The sequence below is a fragment of the Anser anser genome (assembly GCF_964211835.1).
Source record: "Anser anser genome assembly, chromosome: 7".
Lineage (NCBI taxonomy): Eukaryota > Metazoa > Chordata > Aves > Anseriformes > Anatidae > Anser > Anser anser.
Genome location: NC_139727.1, coordinates 36,214,173 through 36,239,640, shown reverse-complemented (window position 1 = coordinate 36,239,640; position 25,468 = coordinate 36,214,173). Strand labels below are relative to the sequence as shown.

Genomic DNA, 25,468 nt, shown 5'->3' with positions numbered 1-25,468 from the left:
TGATTAGAATTGCTAATATACAAGCAAACACAAAATTCAACACACATTTTACCTGAGAGCTTTCCATTAGCTATCATGTTGGTTGCTACCAATTTAATGGTGCTTTGAGATGGACCTGATGAGGTGACAGTGGTTACCAAGCAAGCTTTGAGTGAATCACAGTAGTAATGGGCATTCTCTGAACTTGTTTCTAACAGTAGTTGTACTGCTCTGTCAGTCTGGCAAGAGAAAAAAACACCAGCTTTGACCATAACATATTCACTTTTAAACAGTCTTTTTACCCCTTTTAAGACACGGAACAAATAACAATGAAGGTTATTCAAAAACAGACTACAGATATATATACCAGGGTAGTAATGATTACAGTTCTATTTCAGTAAAGCATCCTCAGTGAGGACAGCATTTAAACATTCATTATGAATATAATGCTTAATCGCAGCCTAAAAATTCTACTATGGGCCAAAGAAAAGTTTAATTCAGAACATTTATTTCCTTGTTTACAGAATCTTTCACAAAGTTATAAAATGAAGAGAAGCCCTTAAAATAAGCAGAAAAAATGTAATTGTAAAGATATAGAAACTGGCCAGGATCTCAAAGGTTGATTTAATACCTGGTATTTTGGAACTACTCTAGAGTAGCTGCCTCTCCATAAACAGCTGAACCAGGGAGGCTTGTTACACCAGCTACAGATACCTGTCTCTGAATGGAATTAATATATTACATGAATCACTCTACCTCTTCATTATTATGAGGTACCTAACTTTTAGGGAGGTCAGTTTGGTGAGGTCAATCAAACTGATGGCTTAGTTACAGAAATAATGAAAAGCCACATTAAATACATATTAAAATCCAGCACAACAATTTAATACAGTGGCATTTACGGATGATCTACAGATAGTAGAGACTAAGTATTTCTGCCACCTTTTACATATAATGTTTGCTGACGTGCTCAAATGCACAGTGGCATAGAAGTCGTTTATGTTCAGCCTATTCATATCAGGCTCATCCATTCAGTGAGCAGCTCAGACACATCCATTATGACATAAAATGAGCATACTAAGTGCAGACTAAATTATCCCAACGATATTGTTATTTAGTTACTTCTGGGCAACTCAAAATGCAATTTTTCTTTTCTAGTCACAAAGTGCAAGGAAAGATTTTTATTGGGTTCCCATAAAAATCATACAGTCTGAAGAAAGTACCACCAAACATTACAATATACCATGTCGTTACACTGCATCTGCAATGTAATGCATTAAGACAGTAAAAACTATGCACTGGGTGAAGACAACTATGAAACAACATGAGTTAAAACATACATAACTTTAGCTGAGCAGGGTGAGTATATAAAACAGAGAGAGAAGGACAAAAAAATTCTAATATTACCAACAAACCTGGCCCAAGAGAAGAAGTTGGTCAGCACACTTCCTGGTATGATCATATGTTGATCTCTTCACCTCCTGCAGATTTACCCTTTCAAGTTGGAATTTCTGCATGAAAAAGAAAAAAATATATTAACAGAAGATAATATTATTAGATAATATTAATAAAAAGATAATATTAACAGGAGAGAGAGAACCAAGCGATTTAAAAAATAAGTATTTCAGAAGTTCCAAGAACTTCCTATTTTTAAATAATAGGGAGTGATTCATTCAGAGTTGTATGTTATATTATAAAGTTAAATATGTGCAAAGAAGAGCTCTAAGATAATAAGAATGCTACAATGCTGAGGTTTTGTCGTTCTGATCACATTCTTATTAAATTTTGTTTAGGTTTGCTTTTGGTTTACTTTTAACTCCTTGAAATACCTGGAAGTAATGATGTTCACATAGAATGTCATAACATATATCCAATGGATTAACCAACTGTTCTTGAAGGATAGGTGCATTTGTTGGTTTTGCAGGTTTTTCCTGGGATAAGCTGTGCAAATAGTGGGCAGCAATGGTCCAGAAATGCAGTTCAGATTCATCTCCATACAGCCTGAGAAGATAGAAATCAGCATGAGAAATATGACTGTACTTTTCACATAAAAATTGTTATAAATTTAAAATATCTTTTTCCAAAGAATGCATTATTGTGGGCACAAGTATTTTGCATTATCAGTGGTACAAACAACACGAAAAGATTATACCATGACATTCAGCAAGCTGCGTAAGTAAGAAGTTGGCCAAAAACATTTACAACAATAAATAAACTCACTGAACGTCTAGCTTACAAATATGTGGATTCTTTTTAATTATTATTTTACATTTAATCACTAATATCCTTTTAAAGCTACAATAAAGTTACTAATAATTGCTTGAAAAAGCATCTCTGAATATAGACAGACTAAAATTTGCTACAATTTAGGCAGAAGAATGACAGAAAAAAACATTTCAAATACAAAAATAGGCCCTCCCTTGTTTACAATATAATCTATTCTGTGTTGAGAAGTTCTGAATTATGCCTTGGGTCACTGTACAAGTATAATGTTAACTACATTACAGCATTTATGTAAGAAGTGCATTTATGAAAGAACGATGAAGACTGACTGAAGATATATCCAACAAGCAAATGAAACAGTCTCAGTAACGTAAAATTTTCAAGTTCAGTCCTGAAAAATACTCTAATACACGTGTAACAAAGTACTCCAGCAATTGCACTGAGTTAACCCAGAATTAGATGACACCTTAAGTTTTAACAAATTCATATGCATTTATAGGATCAGGATTTTATTAAGAAACATTTGGTATAGTTATCTGAATATCTGCTACCTGGCAACTAGGAGACATCTTTGCAACAGAGTAAAATCTGGATCAAGCAACAGTTTCTTTATGTCACTGCAAAAAGAAAGAGATGTAAGTAATATCTAAAATGCTGTGTAAGACTGTATTTTTTTTCATTTGTTACATAATATATGCCATGTGTTTAAAAAAACAACTTGCGCTAACTGAAAAAACTCAACATGTCTGAAATCTCAAGGAGCAAGTCACTCTACCTGTTTAAATACCAACAGTGAGTCTGTCAGGAACACCTTACTCTTGCAATAATGGAAACAACCACAAGGGTGCATACAAAGCTGTAACTTAATCTTCACTGACTCTACAAATTACAAAACCAATTACAAATAATTATGTAATTATGCAGTGCATTAATTTTGGTTTTCTATATATTTTTCAGATTGGCTAAAAATACCCTAAGTTATTTTTTTTCCATCCTACTAAATGAAAGAGAAAAAGGAAAATGGAAAAGCTTCAAATTCAATTTTCATAGCTTAAATGGAATGCCAAAATCTGTTTTCTATGTAAGAAGAGCAGCGAACATGAACATTACTCTGGAAGTACATCTTCAATAGAATATTTTTTAGAAGCGTTTGTCTTTTCCTTCTCTGAGCGTTGATTGAGCAACAAACCTTGGAGTACTTAAGTAGCAGTGTCCAGTACAGTGTAGACCAAGAAAGGACTGTACATCACAGAGTATTGCCTAACCAACTACAACCACTCACAGTCTTGTTACAAATTACATACTAATCTTAATCTGTATCTTTAAATCTTTTGTTGGCAATCACTACTACAGTAAACTAACATTAAAAAATCAATACTGACTTCAATCACAATATGTATTCAGAACAGTCCATTTTGACTATTGAGTCAGTATTTAACAAACTACTTTGAGATAGTTTGTCTATTTGAAAAAAATAATTGTTTTTGTATTATGGCTTATCTTTTAATAAGAGAAAATAAAGTTATAAGATCTCAATAAAATGAATCACTTTTTGGAGTTACATAAAAATAAAAATTAACCACTTAAAATAAAATTTGTCATTACTCAAAGCTTATATTTAGAGAAGTAAAAAAACATTCTTTTTTATTAAGTTGTCAATTACCACATTTTTTTTTTGCCTTATCTGAATTCACTACCTTACTAAAATGTTAATAAGGAAGCTCTTACTTTGACAATGAATTCAGCTGCTCTTGAATGAGATTTTTGATATTTTCATTCTCTGGGTAATCTCTGAATTAGAAAAAAAAGAAAGGATTCTTATGTTATCAAGCTCACAGTATTATCTGTAAAGAAAGTGCATTATTATTAGTCAAAAAAACACAAGAGCATATATGGAAACAATCCAGCATATTTTTAAGAAAATACTTCTTGCAAGATTTTTGTCTAGTTACTAGTTTCATGATAGTAATTGAAGACTGTCTGCTGTCTTTCAACTTCACCCAGTACAACCAATCTCTTTTCCCCCTTTTCTTTTATTCATTACCCTTGATGCTAATGAGTCAACCCCACTATTAAATTGCCTTCTTCTCTTATACTAATACTGAAGGCTTAGCAGTTATGTTCTTGTCCTGCATCTCTCCTTTACACTTTAAACCTCTTATTCCTGTTTTTGATTCCTTGTTTGCAGCCTTATTTTCAACCCTGTTCTTCTGCTTTACTTATTCTACAAAGTATGTTATCTTAGCACCTGCAACTAGTTAGCCCTTCTAGCAGTAATCTCATCCTCACTGCAACGCATGGAGGCATTATGAATTTCCACATATCCTTTTCTGAAGATTTTGTAAGAATTTGACTCCTCCACCTCCTTTTGTTCATTTTTGTTTGTCCCATGACCTACCATTCTCTTATGGTCAATAACTTGTTTGCTATAGGATTCACATTTATTTGTATCAAATAAGTGAATATTTGATTTGAGCTTTTATGTTTATTACCTATGTTGAGCGCAGTTCTTATATATTGCTAGTCTTGTTTGGCGGAATCTTTTGAGCATATACTTATGCAACTATTGCAGCTACAAAATTTTATGGGTCACTGATCACCAACAGTAAATGCAATGAAGGATACAGAAAGGTGCTCCCACTATGATGTGAAACATGGCTCACTATAAGTAACAACATACCTTTTATATTATCATCAGTTAAGACACTTTCACTTAGACTCTGGGAACCAACTCTAACTATTCTTAAATTAACTTTTTGCATGAAGAGAACACACTGTTCTCTGAAGTAATATAACCTGTGAATAACAATGAAAGATTGGCAATACTGTAAATCAGACAGTTTTCAATAGCTAAGGGCTACTGAAAGTTGAAAGAAACACAACAGCTGACCTTGAATCCTTTTCTATTTATTACTTTTAAAGTGAAGCTATTATCTTTCTGACCATCCCAAAGAGTGAGGAAGGTTGCCCAAGGGTTATTTGCACAAGACTGATAAAAGATGTAGGAGTAGGATTCAAAAAAACCATCTCCTTACATGTTCATAACATCTAGAGAATATTTCTCATTCCACGGCTGATGCAACAAGAATGCTTTCAAAGCTAATGAAGCCCTTGGAACAAGCAGATAGGGACACCATGCAGGTTCTGAAACAAAAGGAAAAGATTCATCGTTGAGTGGCTAACATGCAATAATATTCTGTTCAGTAACCATAAAATGTACCACCTTGTTTATAAGCACCAGAAGAAAATCGTAAGTCACACAGTCATATCCACAGTATGGGTTACTAAAGATAAAAGCTTATTGTTACATTCAAGCAACAACATTTCATAGAAGGTACAAAGTTATCAACCACGCTCAAATGAGCATTTCAGAATTACATATCGAATTTAGTCACAGACTTCTGGAATGCAATATACTGGCATTAAGTACAGCTGTACATGATAATTACTGCTACTACAAAGGCATGCTTGAAAATACGTGCAGCTATACCAAAATATAGCACAATGTACATTTTACTTTTACTTTGCAATTGTAGCTTCTGCAATATACCACGAGGGTTAATACTCATCGCCCCAAAGGGATGTTGTGAACTTAAATGCCTGTTTATATTTGCAAAGAGACAAAATGAAAATTATAGTACTATCTGTGTCATACACATTTAAAAAGTCAGTAATTCTGTATTCAATACAAGGTTTAGATGATCCATAGAAAATGCTACCCAGTGACTTAGGAGTAAAACACATACGAACCAGTTACATTATTAAATAAGTATTCAGCAATTCCCTGTACTCCATATGCACTGAATGATGTAGGAATCCTGTAGATGTGATTTTGCAATTAAAAGATATAGCAGTATAGAGGCAGAAGGACACCTAAATCACAGGCAACCTTAATCCTGGCGTACCGTTATTTCAGCGTGCTTGGTTTTAGAACATTAAATTTTTATAGTTCAACATTACAGAACATTTATTTGATAAAAAAGGCTGTGATAAATTACGTTTTCCTAGAAACACCCCACACCATAGCTCTCCACATCACAATCTTGTTGTTACGTGCATCATAGCCAGAATCTACATGCTTTAAGAAGATTAATGAGGCATGGCAGGACTGACCAAAATGCTCACAACAAAAGCAGTTATTTAGAACACCACAAAAAAAAATAAGGAAAGAACTCCACATTCCTCAGTAGTACAATAACGAGGCAATTTAATTATTTCCTGGCAATACGCGATTAGACAAGCTCTAGGGAACCTGTACAGATGGCCTGGGCTGAAAGTAAAACAGTAAAAGCAAAGGTGTTTAACAAAAGCCCTCAAAATCTACCATGTCTTTCTCTAAAGAAAGGGAACCTCTTAAGTACTCTAAGACTACTGTGTTAAAACCCTAGCCTTTTGTTATGGGATCAAGCTCAAGGACATAGAGACCATATTCATCCTTTTTTAATTTTCTATAGGGTACTTTATTGTAAGAATCAGAAAAAAATAAGAATATTTTGGAGTAGCTGCCTTGGAAAGAATGGGACTTGGGTAACAATACCGAAGACTTATTTATCCATCAATATTGTTTTATCTTCATCAGTTTGGTGATGTTTCTTGGTGAAACTGACTGTTGTAATTCAATCTCATTTTCCTCTGAGGATGATCCTGTGCAAGTATTCTTCCATCACTCCTTGCAGAGCAGCCTGGCCTTACTTTGACATGAGTTCTCAAGAGGTCAAGTGCACAGGTCACTCTCCGGTGATAACCAACATCAAAGACATGGAACAAACTGTAGTTCAGAAACACCTCTCCCTTTTATCAAGGTGGCCAAAAAGTTAATGGTAGGTCCAAAACTGAGCATTCTGCTGTACTTAAGCAGCTATCATCACTACTAAAAGAATAAACTTGCAACCATTAAAATATATCTCTACTTCAATTAACAAATGGAAGTCAGTTATTCCAATACTGAGGGCCTAAAAATGTACAATGCTACACTGTATTGTGGTTTAAAAAAAATCCCACTTGACTAAGAATTATTCAAATTGCTATGTGAGAATTTATAAATATGAGCAAATTACATATATATTGATATTTCAACAGAATGGTAGAGAGTGCTACTATTTATACTGGGAGATAACCTACTCTTGATAAATCTCATTTTAAAACTCAGAATTTCTTTATTTTTTTCCTACCAATTGGGAAACACTTTTTGGTATATGAAACTGAAAGACTTCTATCTGCATTAGGCAGATGCCAGCAGGCTGTTTTAAGTCTTGCAATATATTAACTTCTGAGGGTTTTGTAAGAAGATATTGCTAAATGCCTAAAAGCTACAGCTAGATTACAGAGAAGTGAATTTTGATGTCCAAGAAACAACATGACAAATTACTTGTTTGACAGCTGAAATAAAAATATTTTATTTTAATGAAAGTAACCTAAGAGGCTGTCAGCTTACAAAACAACACTGAAACTTGTTTTTATGCCCCCAGCTGAAGAAAATTAATAAGTAGTAGAACAAAGCAGTATATCTTTGGAATGTTATTTACGTAAAGATTCTGTGCAAATATATTCAAGCATGAATGCAAGTCTGTGTTATTACTGCCAGTGTGGTTTGTCACAAGTAAAGCAAAGAACGTCAACTGACAGAATTTTCAGTCCAGCAAGGTTTCTTAGTTACTGGGTTATTATCTACCAGCAGCTTACCAGAAAGAAAGTGTAATTTATTAAATCATGGCAAGGACTTGGTTTTAATTTTCATTTGGAGTTTCCCAGATCAATAACAGAATTGCGCATGTGTGGAAATCATCTTTAAGGTACTATCATTTAGGTACACAAAGAACTGTGTAATTAAGCTGATCATTTACCTGGTTTAATTTGGTTTCTTTACAGGAAAGTTGACACTACTTTGAATAAAAATATTTGACAAGTATAATAGCAATTTAGACAAAGCATTACTCATTTTGAACAGCAACTCACTGCACAACTATTTCAACTGATTCCTGATTTAAAAATTGTATTCTCTAACTCATAATTTCCTGCATTTACTATTTATCTACATAGTTTGTCTGCCCCTTCAGACTGTCAATGTAAAAGTAAAAAAAATAAATGTACTTTAAGTATTTAAATTCTCTACTTAAACATATGACAAAAAATGTCAAACAGCATTAATATTTCAGAAGTCAGTAGGAAAATCTACTATGAAAAGGCAATGAATCAGTCTACAAACTTCCTTTCATATCTGCAAATATCAGAAGAGACTTTTGACATATCAAATATTTCAAAATAATGTAACCTATTTCAGTGATGCTTTTTAGATATTCTTTTAATTTATATTCCAAGTAAGATATTAATAAATATAGTTTAGTCAGGAGATTAAGCTTGTACTGAAAAAACACCCACGTGTCCTAAGCCTACAAAATTTAGCTGCAACTATGAAAAACACTATAGGGGTACCTAATTGTCTGCATTCAACAATTCTATTTTCTACTAAAATTGGTTAACATTTTTATTGTCCACTTTCAAAATGAATTATCTAACAGTCAACAACAGCAAAAAAGAAATCAACATACCTATTAAGTCTTGTTCATCCATTCTGAAACATGATGGTTTCATGGACATCTCTAGAACTCTAATGCACCCATCATCTGATGCCAAAATCACTTTGTCTGAAGTGCACCAGTCTACATCCAGGATCCGGTAATTGACGTTTCTTCCACTTCTTAAACTGCTCACCATTTGTACCTTGAAAAGTTGAGATATGTTTCATTTTTAGTAGGCTCTCCATCATGCAGTGTAAAACTCTGTCACATGCCCATGAGGCATACCACACAATTTGCAATAAAAGGTGAAGTTAGTCATAAATCATTTTAACGATGGTCTCCCCTGGAGAGTAGGAAATTTAGAAACCTTGAAGTATGGCACTTGGTTGCCCTGAACCAGTACTTTCTTCCAATCAAGAACTAAGAAAAAATTCTTCTGAGCACAGCTGCATAACGGTCTTTTTGTCATCTTTTCTGAAATAAGATTTCCTTGGCGAATTGGTGGAAATGTACACTCCCATGTTAATTCCAATCCCTTAATCTAACATAAAGACATCAAGGCAGACGCAACGTCTCATCAATTAACTCATGCTCTTCATAGACTTTCTTGATAAATATTGACCTTGCCTAGAAATATATTTAGACATAATATGAGTGTAGCATTATGGGAATATGGTGATTACTTGTTCACAGACTCAGAGATAAACAAAACCTGAATTATATTTTAACCAGTAGTTAAGAGATTTTGTAACAGTTCTGTAATATCACAGAACATTACTATTTTTAATGTAAAGAAATATAAAGAAATATTAAGAAAGCCTCCACTGCAATCAGTGTTCCGCTGTTTCCCTTTACTTGTTCTAGAGTAAAACATGAAGCTAAGAAAGATGTAATGTACAACAACTATAGAGCATGATTACTCTTCATTAGCACTGAGGGAACTGAGAGAAAAATGTGGAAATAATGGTTAACTGGTTGTTGGCAAAAGAGAAGTTCTAAGGAGAGGATTATATGGATAATAGGCCAGAGACTATTATTTTTACAGATATTTAGGAAGATTTTCACCTGCAATCACTAATGCATTTTAAATGCTTCCATGTAGGAAACTCCTTCTCTCGTCCCAGAAAGAGATGAGGAAAACCTACTGGAAGAATGTCCAATGGCATGAAAACTCTTTGAATGGTCTTGAAGGAGAGACTCATGGGTTAATTAATATTCTGCTCCTCTTACACAATTCACAGTTGTTGGTCATATCTGCTGTCCAACTATAATAATCAGTAGAGATTTTCCTATTGCTCAAATTCAGTGTCTGAGTTAGGAACTAGCACTCACTGTGAAGTGAGCAGAAAAAAAATAATCTTGTTTTGTAACCTAAACTTACTCCAGAGGGCTAAGTTAAAATAAGTATATTTATCTTTCCTTCCACATGGTTACTACAATCCCCTGGCAGAACTAAGAAGCAAACCCCAGAAGATTTCTGAACATTTCTCTTTACTACAGAATTTTTTAATAATATGAGAAGCCAGACAATGTTAATTAACAACTACCTAACTTTCTGGTATTCCCATATATTAAATCCATACACATACTCTTTAATATACACAGAAGTTGAGAAATCTCCAGTAGCAATACTTTCTTGTCCAAAGATTAAAATTCTGATATTGAGCCCTTTGGTATCTTCAATGTCTGTCTCAAAAACATTACAAGAGAATGACAAAGAGCATCTCTGAGACACTGTCAGCTTTCTGAGTGAAAGGTACTTCTCAGTTGATGACAGCTTAAAAATGTTTTAGAAGAACTGTAAGTCCTCTGAGAAAAGCCATACAACTTTATTATACAACTGTCAGCACGAAATCATGACTAGGTAAAACTTAATCCCTGACTCTTCCTGATTTTCAGAAGCAGTAAGTGTATTTTTCAAAAAAGCACATAACAAAACACAACACGTTTACCTCTTTTGAATCCCAAACTTCTGCTCCATCATTGTACATTGCAATAAGTTTTTGATTGCCTTTCCCTGGGGCAAAACGTATCTTTTTCACCCAGCTTCGGTGTGTAGGAATCCCCCTAAGAATAAAACAGCACAAGAATTTTTATCATCATTCTATACCTAACATTGTGGGCAATTAAATCCTTTCTGTGAACATTACACATCCTCATATTGTATAGAATGAGGAGAACAATCTGTATATAATATGCACACAGGCACAGATGGCTATCCAAAGTATCATGAAAAGTAATAAGATTAAATGCCCGAAAAAATTACTACGTACTTAACATTTTGAGAAGTCACTGCAGATTTAACCTAATGAGAAAGATATCTAGCTGATTTTATAACTTTGATAAAATGTTACTTCATCTGAAAATACAAAAGATTAAATGTAAAGAATTGCAATAAAGTAGGCGTTTTCTGAAATTTTATTCTTAAGTCCTTGCATTTTTCCCCTCATATACCACAGATGATCTCCTACAGCGAAGGACAAAGATGAAGGAATAAAACCATTCTAACGTTCATCATCTCATGCTTGCCAGACTTAATTTGCACTCGTACCTGGATACTCTAGCTTTCAAATCCCAGAAGTTTAAGTTTCCATCAACATCTCCAAGAACCAAGATATCCCCTTTCCAAGCAATACATGTAATGCTACCCATACTTCCCTGGAAACATTTCAGAAGAAGAATAAAATATTGTGATTAACAAAGCCAAACAGGAACAAATACTTCAACATTAGTATTTCATTAACATATATATATATTTATGAAATTAATACAACAAATGCTTCTCAGTTAAAACAGAAAGAATTCTATTCAATGTAAGCATTTTTCATGTCAGTCATCCTCATGAAAAATCTTAGGTTTAAAGCAGTGGAAATCGCTTCTCTATCTCTTGTTGCAATGAAATGCCCACGTCAGACTTCATTTTATGCACATCAGAAATAATAAATCTGAAAACATATTCTTTAACTTTTCCATAATTTTGGAACCATATCATAGCATTATATAGAAAATTGGAACTTACATCAGGAGGAATTCTTGCACTATCTTTTACCGAGTTTCCTTCTACTGTGAGATGGTAAACCTGCCCATCAGCGTCCGTAAACACAAAGTGCTCCCTGGCAGAAATGTTCTGGCTCAGTTCTGATTTACTTTCAGCTTCCTGTAACAAGCTTTAAAGCGAACACAATGAGACAAGTCTTTCTTTCTTGAAATCAGAATTGCAAGGCAAATTCTCTTTAACTAATGCACAGAAGCAGCAAAAAAATAAACGTTTCCTACAAAACAGTTTACCAGAAACAACAGTTAACTTATTTATACACTTGTGGAAAAGTTCAAAGGGCAAATAAAGGTTTTACTTCAAGAACCGGGTAACTAACGGGCTGCGACAAACACAAGTCCCACTTGGTATACTGGTTTTCCCACTCAGCAGTAAACCAGAGTTCCCCACCTAAAAGCTAAAGGGAGGCCCAGAAAGTTGTTTTACCTGATATGTACTCAAAAATCAGCTCAAAATATTCTGTTCTGTAGAACAACAGCATAGAGACAAAAAAAATCTGATACATACAAATACATACAAACTGATACATACGAATCTGAATCACAAATACCTGATAACAGAAGATTCAACACTGCTAACTTCAGTATCTGATGCAACTGTCTGCCGGGCCATGGCCTCACGGGCTGCTAGCTGCTTCTTCCTCAGGCTTTTCAGGTTATGAGAAGGTGACCACTCCTGTGAAAAATTGTTCAGGAAGAATACAAACATTTACTCCCTGAATTTACTGGGGAACTTTCTGTTAATTATAATGATTTCAATGAAGACTGCTTTCTCTGACACATCCCTCCATCACTCAAAATGCAGACCAAGTATCCATCAAGTAGCTCCTTTTCTTACCAAATTTGATAACAGACAAGGGAAAAGGAAGGGGGAAAGCACTTATACATATGCTATATATATAACATTTTGATATAAATTTGTTCATAGATTTTTTTTATACTATCTCAACAAATTACATTCAACAAACAGTAAGAAAGATTATTCCTTACCAAAGCAGTTACTGTAGGGAAGTTTTTAGACATTTCCCTGAGTAGAGTGCATGTTCTGACATCCCAGATTTCCAGTGGTTTGTCTTTAAATATCACAGCTAGATACTGCCTGAAACACACAAGAATTTACCACATCAGAAGTAATCATTCTGTTTTAATTTTAGCAGTTTACCTCACATGTTTTTCCTATCAGCACTCTCAAAAAGTGCTGATATGGAAAAAAGAAAAAAACACACCTCAAAAACTAAGATGGTACAGAGTACGTTAATTTGGCTCAAATCCCAACCCAAAGTTTGTGATTTTCTTGAGTTACTTTGGTGCAAAGACTGTCTGAAAAAAGGTCCTCCTTGAAGACTAAAAGACTTAGAAATTTCTGTCAGGTTGGTGGCACTGCTCAGTTACTGTACAGGAGGCAAGGGAAGGAATCCAGAGAAAGCAGCAGCACCTCTAATTTAGCCATATTCAGCATGAGTTGATGACTGCAAATCTATCAGTAAGACATACTAAGTCTGTAGTTTGGACAGATTTATTTCTCTACTCCAGACGCACTTCCCTAATCCAGTGATAAACGAACATAAAATCCTCTTACACTGAACCATTTGTCAGTCATGTCTTCAGACCTTTCAACTGTACAGCTAGATTAGTAATAACACCTTCAATCTCCCACTTTTCACGTGGCATGAAAATACAAACAAGCTCTATAGTTTTATGCACTCTTCTCAACTGCACTAATTTCTATTCATACAAACTAAACTTTCTTGTTCTCACTTAACATTCTACAGTCTATCTAAGCACACTTTTGTTCTTAATTTTTAATGTATTGGCAAGACCTTATATGGCTGAATTCCTAAATTCTCTGGACCACATGCACAATTCCCAAAATACTTCTCTACAAGCTAGAGAACGTTATTGTTTTTTCTCCATTGCAAAGAGAAAACTTTGAAAATGTAGAGACAATGTCTTATTAAACTCAATGCTATTTTAATTACATTTATAAAAGAAAGTAAAGCAATCTTTTGTGATTGGATTCTGAAGTGTGTGACAAAGTCAACTACAGAAACACAGCTTTTACTCTTGAGTATGCTTTCTCTTGATGCTGTTGCATATTCGTCTATCCTATCTGAAGTGTTTTTTCCTGGTATTTCTGTTATTTCTATTAAGCAATGAGGATCTGCATATACCACAGTAAAAAGCTTACAATATACTTACTTCAAATGAGACACCTTTATCATTTCAATAGCTGGCTCATCACTGCCTCTCTCCCCACGAAATGCAATGCTCCTGCCTGGATCACGGAAATGACATTGGAGGAAAACAGAAATACTTAACCATGCTGAACTAGAACATCTCCAAGCAACCTGCATATCTGACATTGTTTTGTCACTGCCAAAGTTTTACTGTATTTCAAAGGATTGAATCATAATGGAAACTGTACAGTTTAATATAATTCCTAACTTGTTTCTGGAGCACAACGACTGAAACTGCATAATCAGCATTATGTAAATCTATACAGTGTTCAAAGAGTTATCATTTTCCACTCATATACAATGAGATACACTCTTGGTTTCCCAAGGAGGAATTTTGAGAAAAAATTCTGAGTAAATTTCAAATTCTGTAAGAGAAATAAACTGTACTATAATATTATATTTAGAAGTAGCTTAAAAGTATTTCCATGGTGAAGTACCAACTCATTCCACACTCAGAAGAACCATTATTTCGCTAATGATCTACAAACACCAGAGTATCGTAGAATCCCTTACACAAGCTTCTCTCCCTCCTGAGCTTTCAAGGGAAACTCAGGTTTTCAAACTTACTTCTCTTGTGCCTACTCACAACTAAATTACTAATCTCATGCCATTAACGTGAATAAACCTAGTTATCAAGAATCCTAGCTCGAACTCCCATGTCGAGGCCAGCCTACAGGAAACTTTCCAGCTCTGTATTCTTCATTAATGATCAAACACCTTAGGAATTTTCTTCCTTATCTTTGTTCAGAAACATAAATGAGAATTTTGTCTAAGTGCTCATGAACTAAATACAAATCAGCAGAGTTTCCCTGGACCTAAAATAGAAAGTTGGGATAATTATTGATGGAAGAACCAACAATCAATCAAGCAGCTATGCCATTCTTTTAAGCTTTATAAGAGGAAATATAACATTTTAAAGCAAACCATGGGCTAAGGCATCAGGTATTCCCATTTACTTGGAACTTGTCTACCTGTGGAAATACTGCACCTTTTATGACTCATTACTATAAATATTTCAATACTGAATTACAAGCTGAGTGAAAAATCACGATCATATGAACCAAATTTTAAAAGTTGTGTATCTTTTCTGTTTTAATTAAACAAATGAACAAAGGACATTTTCAAGAAACACTTAAGAATATTAAACTCAGAAGAACACTTTGAAACAATGGACTTAGGATCAGACACATTGGAAACACATGCATTTTGTAAACAATCTACACCACTAATACTATTTGTGTGAACGTTCATAAGGTTCCTGCTGACACACATGCTTTTAGTCCAAGCCTTAGGTAACTCTACAAAGGTATTGTTCCAAGCCTGCTTATAGAGCACCAGCTGGAACACATTATGTGGTTTTCACAAGGAAGAGCACAATCAGTTAAGTTCCTGTGTACTATTTTTATCACGACAACAGAAGAAAAAAAAAAAAAGAATTTGTAAGAAATTTAATTTGTGACTCCCCAGCAAATGTGTCAGTCAGCCTCTTGTACAGATTTCACGGGAAATACTAACCTGTTGGTAGGTCCACCAGCTGCAGCTCGTTCCTTACTAACCCCAAATTGTTAGGTGTTGATGTGGCAAAGGAAATAAAACCAGACAAGCTTATCCACTCTATTCCCCTGTCATCAGAAGAGAGCACACAGAGCATATTAGCTGAAATAGTCAAATGGTCAGAAAATAGCCTAGACTGAAAAACAGCTTTTTATTTCATGCATATTCTTCAATTTGAAAATGGCATAGAAGCAATTTTCTAAAGTTTATGGAAACATATTTAAGCATAGAAAGAAGCTACACATTTATAACTACAATACAAATACAATAACAAAGTTACCAAAGAAAATTAAAATGAGCTTTCTTTTAGGACTACACTGATAATTAAGTTCTTTGGTTAAACAAAAATTTCAGTTAGAAACATAGGTAGCTTTTGTGAAAAATCCCTCACATACTCAGCGCTACAGTAGACTAAAGGCACTGCTCTGATTAAACCAGTGATTTACCAGATGGGAAGAACTATCAAGTAACTCAGCATGGAGAAAGCGAAAAATATTCATACAGATACCAGGGCAGGGAGATATGTATCTTGCAGTCCAGAGAAAGAAGAAATGAAGGTGATAAAACAAGGGAGGCCCTGAACAGGTTTCAAAGGTATCAGAAACAAACTGACAACCAAAAATTTTTTTTGCCCTTTTAGATAATGCAAAGGCAGCCACAACCGAAATACCTTGAGGTGTTACAAGGATGTAAAGTCTCAATGTCTATAACCTAATGTCAGAAACTCTTCACTAAGTAAATTCTTGAGATACACCACAGGCAGCAAAAGGATGGAGAGCGACGCTAGGTGGTACTACTGTTCCAAAACGCAACAGCCCTGTCCCTCCCCATAGCCCACACACTTCGCGCCAGCATAAATATTTGAGTGCTTTACCTGTGAATTAAAACAAGAACTAATCTGAAAGAAAACCGAGACTGTGTCCAAGTTAAATTTAACAGATATGAAAGGATTTAGGTTTTCCTCAAATCTTTCAAACATAGACTACTTAAAAACCGTCTCCAGGACAGCTAGGTCTTCAGTTATATCATTTGTAAAATCACGGTCTGTTTTGCAAGAATATAGGTGAAATATGAGACATATTTATGATTTACTGTCAATAAATCCAATTTACATCATATTCAGTAGAAGTTTCCTAAATGCAATTTGTATCAGTGAAAACAAAAAGCATTCCCGTAATATTTTATATATACAAGTTATAGCCATGTTTATCTTTATTTTCTTAGATCAAGCTATTAAAAAAATGTGAAGTGTTACTCCTAAGTTCTCAAGAAAAGTTTAAAAATTTAGGACCCAGTTCTTTCCCCACCAGGACCTATGAAATTTTAACCAGTAACTTCAATCAAAACAAGAAATACACAATTATTAATTGAAACATTACACGAAAGACTTAATCGAAAACCACGATTGCAGTAACGTGTGACATTTCAGCCTCAAATTTTATTATTATTTGAAAAGATTTTACAAATCTCACCATTTGAAAGTAATGTCTTCACAATGATTCCTGATAATCAATGGATAACATGCTAATTCTGGTAATTCAGGGCCCTCCTGAAGATAGCCAACACAAATCAAACTTTGATTTCAAACGTAACTATCCAGCAGTGCCTGTGAAATGGCTCAACAAGATCCTTTCAGAAATCTGATGACTTGTTTACAGCTGCCATAGAGCATCTGATTTAAATCAAATCTCACCCATGTCCTGTTTGACTTGCTGGGTATTTGCAAACTCTTAAGGAAGGAGCCTCACTTCCAGGGTAAGCAATGGATCTCCCTCTAGTCTACCCATCTAGCTCCTGCTAAGTACCGATCTGGAGAGTTCCTGAGCTGCAGAGATTGTTTAAAAGCCGTTGAAAGACTCCCAAGCTATTCACAGCCCACTCATTTCTTGAAACCATTTATACTTTCTGCTCCCCACAACTTTCTGTAATGACAACTTTGGAGTTCAGCTCTGAATACGCAGGATGTCATTGCTACTCTGCTTACCCTTATCAGATGATGCATGTTTACAAATGCACAGAAACAAGTTTAGCACACCAACATGCTAAAGTGTAGAGCAAAGTATGGCAGAAGTGGCAGATACTTTACATTCATCTTTTTCTATGTGAGAAAAGTGTTTTTTTTCAAGGTGATGACTGTTTGCAAAGCAGTTTCCCGAAGAATTATCTTCAATTCAGCTGTCAAAACTTGGATGTAACACAGCAATTCTCAAGTTTTGCCTGCAGGCCATAAACATTCTACTTATAGTCAGTGAGATTTTAATTTTAAAAATTAAGGTTGTTGCCACCTTGAGCTTGTTGAGCTTCAGGGAAAAAAAAAAAAAAAAAAAACAGAGAGAGAAGTACTGCTCTAGAAGTGTAGAAGTACTGCTCTAGTCATAGCTACCTATAGGGGAATGAACATTGCAAACACATCACTTTCAGCAAACAAGGAGCTACACCACAGGCATTTTATGTACATGAAGCATATGTTCTCCTCTGTGCTGAACATGTACTATCATCACCTATCTTACCTTAATAGCTTATAAAAAATTTAGACTGCCCCACTTAGAAGACAGGTCAGGTAACAGCATTAGCTACTGGATGGTTAAGAATTAATTACATTTCTCTGTATCCTAAAGGAACAAGACCTCCTGCTCACAGCTTCTTCCAGCCAGTACACATGCTATAATCTCCCTCTGTTTTTTGCCTCATTTATGCTCCTAGCACAGCCTGATTAACTTTTCATCTCCATGTGCTCTGAAGCATTTCTGCTTCTTCTTGCCCTGTACTCCTAAGGAAAAGCAAACTGAACTCAAAGGAAAAGTATTTACCCACACTGTTCTAATGAAACAGGGAAATGGCTAAGTAATAATCATGGACAAAATGAATATTCAAGGTTACTCTTGCGTATGAACTACCTAGGACAGAAAAACTATTCTCCCTCTTCCTAAACACAATACAGATCGCAGAGATCTGATTAAAAAATACAATTAAATTAAAAAATCAGCAGGTGACCACATATGCATCTTCTACAAAAAAAAAAAAAAAGACATCATTTTCATCTCCAAAAAAAAAGTGTCATAATTGCTAGCACCTAGACATCTCATTGGCCAATATTTTAGCACAGTTGACATAAAAATGACAGTTGCCATTATTAAGATCCTCAGTTTTATTACATTTTTGTCTTAAACTACAAGGCACTGAAAATTCTGTTGGCATTGAGTTACAATTCCACGGTATTATCACACTAAAATAATGGAGTTCCCTGAAGCTGTATTTTCATTTAAAAGTGAAATAGAGGCATTATGCAACTTATCTACATTCTAGATGTAAAGCAAAAATTCTCACTGAAAGAAAAAGCATTGCACTCCATGAATGTTAATTTAAAAAAAATCAGTGCCTTTTTCTCCATTGCTTCAAGCACTCCCTTGAACTTGTGAAAATTATGTAGAAAGTCCTCAGACCACTAAGATCTGGACAAAGAAACTAAAATAAATATTTAAAAGATTTAATCAGATAACAGTTTATGACTGTGAGCATTAAACAAAATTCACAATCACTTTTTATTCTAAAATTACCATTAGTGCAAGGCCAGTTGCTAGGAATACAATGTATTCTGAAAGTTTTTCAAACGTTGCAAAAAATTTGCAAAGTGAAAAGTACCCAGTAAAAATAATTCCAATAATACACAGAACCTAAATGAAATAAAAGATAAAAATAAAATCAATTTTTTTTTCAAAAGTATATTTCCTTCTGTCTCCCCATTATTAAATCTGTGAAGTGCTAGTTGTGGTTTTAATTTTGAATTCTATAATTACTGTAGTGAAAAAAAAATAGTATCCACCTAGGGTGCATAACAGAATATAAAATGAAAATAATTTTGTTAAGTAGTTAATGGCATGAAACAAGAAAAAACAACCAACCCTCAGATGGATTAGTGCCTACTAATCACACCACAAAAGCAAGTATGTACAAATATGCTTCTGTGATTTTGGTGGTAGATTCAAAGCAGGTTTACATAATCAACTCTCTTAGATCTAGCTATTCTGAAACACCTGTTCTTCTTATCTTTCTGTAGAACAAACAGTAAAATGAAGATGTTAGCCTGAAGAAGGCTTCGTGCCACAACTCTGATATATATTTTTACTAATATTACTACTAAAAATAAATATTTTATTTTCCATACTTAAACCTGTCTGGAAATACATATCTAACCAGCACTATCTTGAGTATCTTTTCCACTAGTTATGCCACTGTGTAAACAAAAAAATCCAAACATGTACAACAGCTTTAAAACTTACTCTGTTCCTGTTACTCAGACAAATACTGAGTCCTGTATTCAATCTCTAAAATCTTTTATCATCTAAATCATCTAAAATCTAAAATCTTTTAAAGGTAAAATTATTTTGACTTCAGTTAGGGCTAGATCTGTCTCAATAGAAAGTTCAGACACAAGTGAGCGAAAGAAATAAATTTTGGTGGACAAAACAGAATTATTTCAAACAACATAATGTGCTAGTCATGACTATAAATAAGACTCTGAAATAGACTTTCTTGTGCTAAAAAGATTTCTTTATACCACAGTGTACTAAAGAAACTGCAATTAGCTGATATGCATCCTAGATCAGCAGGCACAGAAACAATTTAAATATTTATAGTTCAATGTAATTTTCACTCTAATTTTAACACTGCATTACTGCTTATATGCAGCAAAATCACTGGCAGGTCAGACTACTCAAACGGTAATTTTGTTGAATGTCATTAACAATGAAACAAGACACCCCCCCACATTGCTTCTTCAACATAAGATGTTTTAGATTTTGTCTCCCAGAAGGTTTATGGTAGAAATGAAACTCTTACTTGACTTCACAGGAATGGATGCTTAACTCTTTGTGTAAGAGACCACTTGTGAGATGAAACACCAGGACAGAGCCATTACTTGTACCTACAAAAAGTGATTATTTTAATATATATATACATATATACAGACCAGTTTTATTCTTGTCTTTCACAATTTAGTGAAAACGCAAGATTTACAGCTATTTCTCCTTTTTTTCCACATGTAACTATTGTAAAAAAAATGTAGAAAATGTATTTTGATTTCTAGTGCTTAAATCCCAAATATTATACCCTCCAAGATTCTGTGCAGCCAGCAAAAACAGTTTGTGTCAAGACATTTCCCTGAAATCTGTCTTTGTAGAGCCTATAGAAAATCTACTGATTCTCCTTGTATTTTCACAACATACACAGTAGCAGGAGAAAGGAATTATTTTGTTTTGATTACTCAAGATGAGCAAATGCCTCAAGGAAGAGTATTAACTGTTATCCATCAGTAATCCCAGGGGAGAATCATATGTAGATTTTACCAAATCATTAAAGTAATTCTGCTTTCTCATCCCTGAAATAACGACCTTTTTCAAATTATAAATTAGTAACTTAGTAGCTATTAGCTTCAAGTAGATCAAATACCTCCTGAAACACTTAAAGTTACAATTTTCTATTAGACACTGGGAAGACTTACTCGTCCTCTTTTTCCTTTACACTCATCAACTTTATTTAAACACAGCACTGGAAACCTTAAGAGCCGTTCAGGTACCATAAGTTTAGAATGCTACAGACGTTGCTCTAAATGCACTCTACACCTACCTATTTGCTTCTTAATCTTAGTATTTCACCTGTTCCAACAGCTACAGCTTATATAAAAATCTTAGAACATATATATGATGATAAGATAAACACAATCTTGCTAAGATATTGTAAATTTTCAGGTAGCATTACTTTAGCTTGAGGCAGGAAAAAGGAATCTGAAATGAATTCTATGAACCTTGAACGCAAACTAATACGAGGGTCACTATTTGTGATTAATTACACAGGAACAAAATTAGATTTTTTTTTCTTTTGTTAATACTATATTTGTATTTAATCTAGAATATATAATTTTGCAGACCAATCCATAAGCTAGTCAAGATACTTACCAACAGCAAGGAGTGGCTCATACTGTTTGATGTTTTTTGTTGTGAGAGGTGGGCACATGCGGATAGCAAATGGAGGCAAAGGAAGTCCTGAAAGAAGTCCAGTCAGCAAAAATTTGAGGTGCACTTCTTGCAGAAAAGAACTTTTTAACTGTTCTTCTCCAGCAACTGTCCCTTGCCCTGCTTAAAAATTGAAGCTCTTGTTAGTATTCAATTTTCATCTGGTATTACAGCAAGTTATCACACAGGAGTTCACAAAACAAAAATTACAAATCATCTAAACATACAAAATACCAAAGCTTATTAAAGAGGCATTTCTTCTTGTTGAACTCAGTATGATACAACTTTTTGGAACACAGTACTTCAGCTAATTTCTCCAATACTGCAATACTAACTTTCTTTCCTAACATTTAAAAAAAAGGGGGGGAAGGAAAAGTGGAATAATTTCAGTCTTCTTCCAGAATTCAAGAGTCTTTTTCTTTCTACTTTTGGGTTGGTTTTTTTTCAATGTTGGCTCTCAATATAAAAGACTAGAAATTATTAATCTAATATTTTCTTTAGCAAACGAGAACTATATTTCTTTCTTTCAGAATTACTACTTAATTTGCGTAGAAAATAATTCTAACATATGGAATCTTAAGTAAGCTGAAATGTACAAGGATTCAAAAGGCCTAAAAACCAGTAGCAGTAATTAGTGGAAGATATTCTTACCTATCATGTTGTCTAGTGAGAGGTCAGGAAGTTTATTTTGGAATGCTCCTACAGGAATTCCACAGAACGAGACTGGAGAATACAAAGGTGATGCACTTGAACTGCTGTAAAAGAAATGAAAACAAGTTCCTAAAGCAAATTGGATGACCTGCTTACTCAAGCCCTTAGTTTAGCTTTTTCCCAAGTTGCTCGTTCAGTATATCTACTGCTTATTACTGAATATTTTGACAAGATTATTCCCAACATCTACCAGGAGATAATGCACACAAGGATGTACATATTTTAAAATAAGTTTAATTTTCCCTACACAGACATTTGTAAGAGAAAAACAGACAGATGTATTCCTTGTTCTGAAGTGCACCTAAACTTTACATGGAGACTTTTCAATACATTGTTAATATTTAGAGCTACGTTAAGGAATACAGCAAAGAAACATTCATTAATATTTTGACATTTAAGAACAGATTACCAAACTTTTGCTCAGAAAAAATTTCTTACATGGGTTCCAGTTAACAATACCTAGAGCTGAAGCAATGCCTTTCACCTAAACATAGGAAACAACTGCCTTTTTGTATACAAAGCTACAACAGAAACACTACCTACGCTAATATTTTTGTGAGGTATCTATTATGCACCATTTTTTTTTTGAGTTATTTTCCCCAAGAGGTGTGACTGGGTTCCAGTACAATCCATAGCTGAAAGGGATTCAAACAGCCCCTGCAACCTTGATGAATTATATCCAGCTGGGCTGAGGACAGGCCCCCGTGATAAGCAAAGACCAAAGACTACTGACTGCAGACAGCTGTACACAAAAATTCAGTTTAAGGCACGTACAAAGCCTTTTCCTTCAAAATTCCAGTTTAACAGACTTTGACTTCAAATTTTAATTAAGATTATCAAACCCACCAAAATCATGAGCTACTACAGGAAGACTCCTTAAAAACCCATTAAAGACTCCCTGCCAACTAGAAATATGGTTTACTTTTCGGTACAATCCAACCATACCCAGATTCTTCTACGCTCAGTGGTTCTTACAGTATTATTACATTTTTCCTCGTTATATAATCATGACAAAAATCAATGTTTTAGAAACGAGCCTAGGAATCCAAGAAGTAAAACTGAGCAACATATAGAACCTAAACAGCTGTATTGGCTATGCATCACAAGGAATCCATCTAACAGTATTTGGGGGAACAACAAGAATAAAAATGTTAAAACACTGAGCAACAAAACAATCTATGTTGAAAAACTGGTATTTGTGGCATTTAAAAATATATTAAGATTTTTGTATTTTTTTTTTTATGACGGTAAGTTATTTATATTACCCAATAGTATATTAAAACTTTACTGCAGAAGAATGACTTCAATGCACTCCATGTTCAAAGAAATATGCTACTCCATACAGCATTTTTAGAGAGTGTTCAAAATTTAAAACTGTAAAGACATGGCATATAAAACCGTTCATTGTTTACACAGACATATTAAAGACACCTACTATGCACTCATATTGCATTGTGTCAAATTCACACAAATCTAGGTAAAAACCTTCTTCCTGCTAAGAAAATAATCTTTCCAGACTAATTTCATAGTCCTTTCATGTGATTGAAACTGAGGGTGTCATTTCTGAGGAAAATTATATAGTCTGCAGAAAGTCAAATGAGAAAATGTTCCCCTAAAATAATGTGATATTCATTCTTATCTTTTGTTTCCTTATTCCAAACACCTCTTCCCCTCATTCATACACATGTATAGCACATCATGCACAGAAGCACAATACCATTACTTTCAGAATATAATTAAGTGCCATTTGTACATGTAACAGAAAAGAAAAATAAATCCCATTACCTGTTACGCAGATTTCTGCCAGAAATACTGGATTTTAATTCCCAGATCATTACCCTGCCATCACTGACAATGAGAGCTGCCGAATTCTCATTCACGGGGCAACACACCATACTGAACGGCCGAACTGTTTTTGTTACCCTAATTGCATCACATTGACTTCTTAAATCGTAAGTCAGTTCCTGAACTGGGTCCGGATCTGTAACATCAATGTGCCACAAACGACCAACAATTAAAACAGAAAACATGCAATGTGATCTTTCAGCAGAGGTAAGACTGTAGAGTGACAGAGCTCTTTGGCTGAAATATACATGCTTCCTGCACAACAATAAGCAAAACATAATCAGAATTTACACTGTTGATTATGCTGTAGAAAACACATGACCCTGAAAATTTCCTCAAAGTTTAACTTTGTCTTAGAAGTGGCTTACTCTGCTTGAATCTTGCAAAAATCTAAAAAATTATACTGTTTCACATCTGCGCAGAAAGCACATCTGTTCTCCACAATTGAAATCTCATTTGGTTTATTGGTAAAACTGGAAGCAAGTAATGCTGTAGCTCACTAAAAAATTAACAAACTAACAAAACCATAAAATATAAATTAACCAAAAATGTCGCTGATTTAGTTGTACATAACTGTGTTTTACCTTCTTTCTTCCTGTCTCCTTCATTATATTAAAATTTATTCTTAGTTATATTTCATAAAAGAAGCAAAGGCTTAATAATTTAGAATTTAACGTAAATTTAAGCCCACATCTTAGTTCTAAAATCAATTCTTCTAACCGACCAAATAACCTCCCAAAATGTCTGTTTTTTTGCAAAGTATTTTTTTTCTTAAAGGTAAAACCTACAAATAATCTTCTATTTAAAACTTCCCCGTATATGTAACCGTTACCACTTCCCAAATAAAGTAATACTTAGTGATGAAAGGATTTTCAGGATATATCTTATTTTGCATTAGGTATCGGGGGAATCAAAAACAATTTTTGGTAGAACACAGTATAAATTTAATGTATTAAGAGAAAAAATATTGGAAAAGTTGCAATTAATCATCCTGTACAAGGCATGATGGTTGACACTGGTGCTAAAGTATTAACTAAAATGCCTCAAAGTTAATTTCTGGCCATTACTGGTACAAAACTTACCTGGCTCTTCATTAGGAGTTCCAGTTATACTGCAGTTAGGTCTGCGAACTCTTAAAGTTATACAACCATTTTCATGTAGGCAAAATAGCCCATCACGCTGAAAACACGGAATAACCTAGGGAAACAGGTACCGTATTATCAAAATTTTATTATTTGCTAAATATGCTTGTAATTTAATATTCATGATGTATTCAAGACAACCATTAAGACAACACTTAAATGAATTTCTATAGCTACTAAAGCAAAGTCAAGAA

The 25,468-nt window shown here is 34.1% G+C and overlaps 1 protein-coding gene across 5 annotated transcripts in view; it reads right to left on the bottom strand.

Annotated features, from left to right (window-relative positions):
- WDR11 (WD repeat domain 11) overlaps positions 1-25,468 on the bottom strand; it is a 42,538-nt gene that overhangs the window by 4,564 nt on the left and 12,506 nt on the right. For 2 of the 5 annotated variants that reach the window (XM_083844742.1, XM_083844738.1), the window contains exons 7-25: positions 25,215-25,329; positions 24,073-24,268; positions 22,228-22,331; positions 21,520-21,699; positions 20,405-20,489; positions 15,527-15,633; positions 13,974-14,049; positions 12,765-12,873; positions 12,326-12,450; positions 11,740-11,887; positions 11,272-11,378; positions 10,673-10,787; positions 8,751-8,922; positions 5,238-5,346; positions 3,931-3,993; positions 2,754-2,819; positions 1,809-1,980; positions 1,395-1,490; positions 53-218 (exon numbers count right to left, since the gene is read on the bottom strand). In XM_083844742.1, coding sequence (XP_083700868.1) covers positions 53-218; positions 1,395-1,490; positions 1,809-1,980; positions 2,754-2,819; positions 3,931-3,993; positions 5,238-5,346; positions 8,751-8,922; positions 10,673-10,787; positions 11,272-11,378; positions 11,740-11,887; positions 12,326-12,450; positions 12,765-12,873; positions 13,974-14,049; positions 15,527-15,633; positions 20,405-20,489; positions 21,520-21,699; positions 22,228-22,331; positions 24,073-24,268; positions 25,215-25,329 — 2,311 coding nt within the window. The remainder of the gene's footprint in view (positions 1-52; positions 219-1,394; positions 1,491-1,808; positions 1,981-2,753; positions 2,820-3,930; positions 3,994-5,237; positions 5,347-8,750; positions 8,923-10,672; positions 10,788-11,271; positions 11,379-11,739; positions 11,888-12,325; positions 12,451-12,764; positions 12,874-13,973; positions 14,050-15,526; positions 15,634-20,404; positions 20,490-21,519; positions 21,700-22,227; positions 22,332-24,072; positions 24,269-25,214; positions 25,330-25,468) is intronic. The other 3 variants (XM_083844741.1, XM_083844740.1, XM_083844739.1) reach the window with 3 other exon arrangements.